The sequence below is a fragment of the Arachis stenosperma genome, chromosome 5 (genome assembly GCF_014773155.1).
Source record: "Arachis stenosperma cultivar V10309 chromosome 5, arast.V10309.gnm1.PFL2, whole genome shotgun sequence".
Lineage (NCBI taxonomy): Eukaryota > Viridiplantae > Streptophyta > Magnoliopsida > Fabales > Fabaceae > Arachis > Arachis stenosperma.
Window position 1 is genome coordinate 81,222,269 of NC_080381.1, and position 1,070 is coordinate 81,223,338.

The 1,070-nt window shown below is 42.9% G+C and overlaps 1 protein-coding gene across 1 annotated transcript; it reads left to right on the forward strand.

Annotated features, from left to right (window-relative positions):
• The first annotated feature begins 381 nt into the window (after positions 1-381).
• On the forward strand, positions 382-789 carry LOC130980930 (uncharacterized). Its single transcript, XM_057904571.1, has one exon. The coding sequence runs from the start codon at positions 382-384 to the stop codon at positions 787-789; it is 408 nt and encodes a 135-aa protein (XP_057760554.1).
• Positions 790-1,070: the final 281 nt, after the last annotated feature.

A 1,070-nucleotide genomic window follows, 5' to 3' on the forward strand; every position in this document is an offset into this window, starting at 1 on the left:
ATCTTACAAGGGCTATGCATAGAAGACATAGACTGGGAACGAGATTCAAAAGGAGTCCCAAGCCATTTAAAAAGGATGAATCTCACCCCTGTGGCCAGGGGATGGTACGAGATAGTAAGGAGATCCATCTTTCCCACTGGAAACTCATCATGGGTCACAATCAAGCGAGAACTTTTGACATACTGCATCATATATGGAGGTGAAATCAATCTTGCATAACTCATAGCTGACAGAATTCAAGAAATAGCCGACAGCACAAGAAAATCAAGTAGACTTGGTCATCCAAGCACCATCCTCAGGCTATGCAACAAAGCTGGAGTCATATTTGAGGATGAGGATACAGAAAAAGTGAAGAAAGGGAAAGGAATCACCAAGAGGAGCATGGAGGGGTTGAATGAAGAAGATGATCAAGAGGGAGTGGTAGCTCCCAGACCAAAAAGATCTCAAAGAGAGGAAGAGCAAGAGCAAGCTCATGGTGCCATAGACATGAGCCAGCTACAAAGAGCAATTGAAGAGCTATCTCAGCAACTCATGCAAACTCAACAAGAGCAAAATCAAGGGCGCCAAGAGCAATATCTAGAGCCCCATCCAGAGTTTCGGGAGCAATATTTGAGGGATAAAGAGGAGCGAGAAGCTTGGCAGCGTCAAATGGAGGAGAGGCAAGAGAGCTGGCAACAACAGATGATGACTCAACAGCAAGAATTTCAAACAAAGATTCTTGAAGAACAAAGGGAGCAATACAAAGAATTCAAAGAATCATATGATAAGTTGTACTTTAGTCAAGCTTAAGCAGGGAAATATAGTCACAACCTGTATCAATGGAAGAATATTCATCACACCATGGGAGAAGCTAGATATGTGCAAAGAATGGAGAGTGATGAATACATACAAGCAAGGTTGGAGTACTTGACCCATAATTTGCCAACACTCAATCCACATATCAAGCCATTTGAGCAATGCCCTGAATTTGAAGCCAAGCAGCAAGCAAAGTCTCATCACTATACGGAGGTAACACTTAACAGATTGGAAGAAGTTGGGCTCTCAGGACTCTTAGATTCTGTCTGGGATAG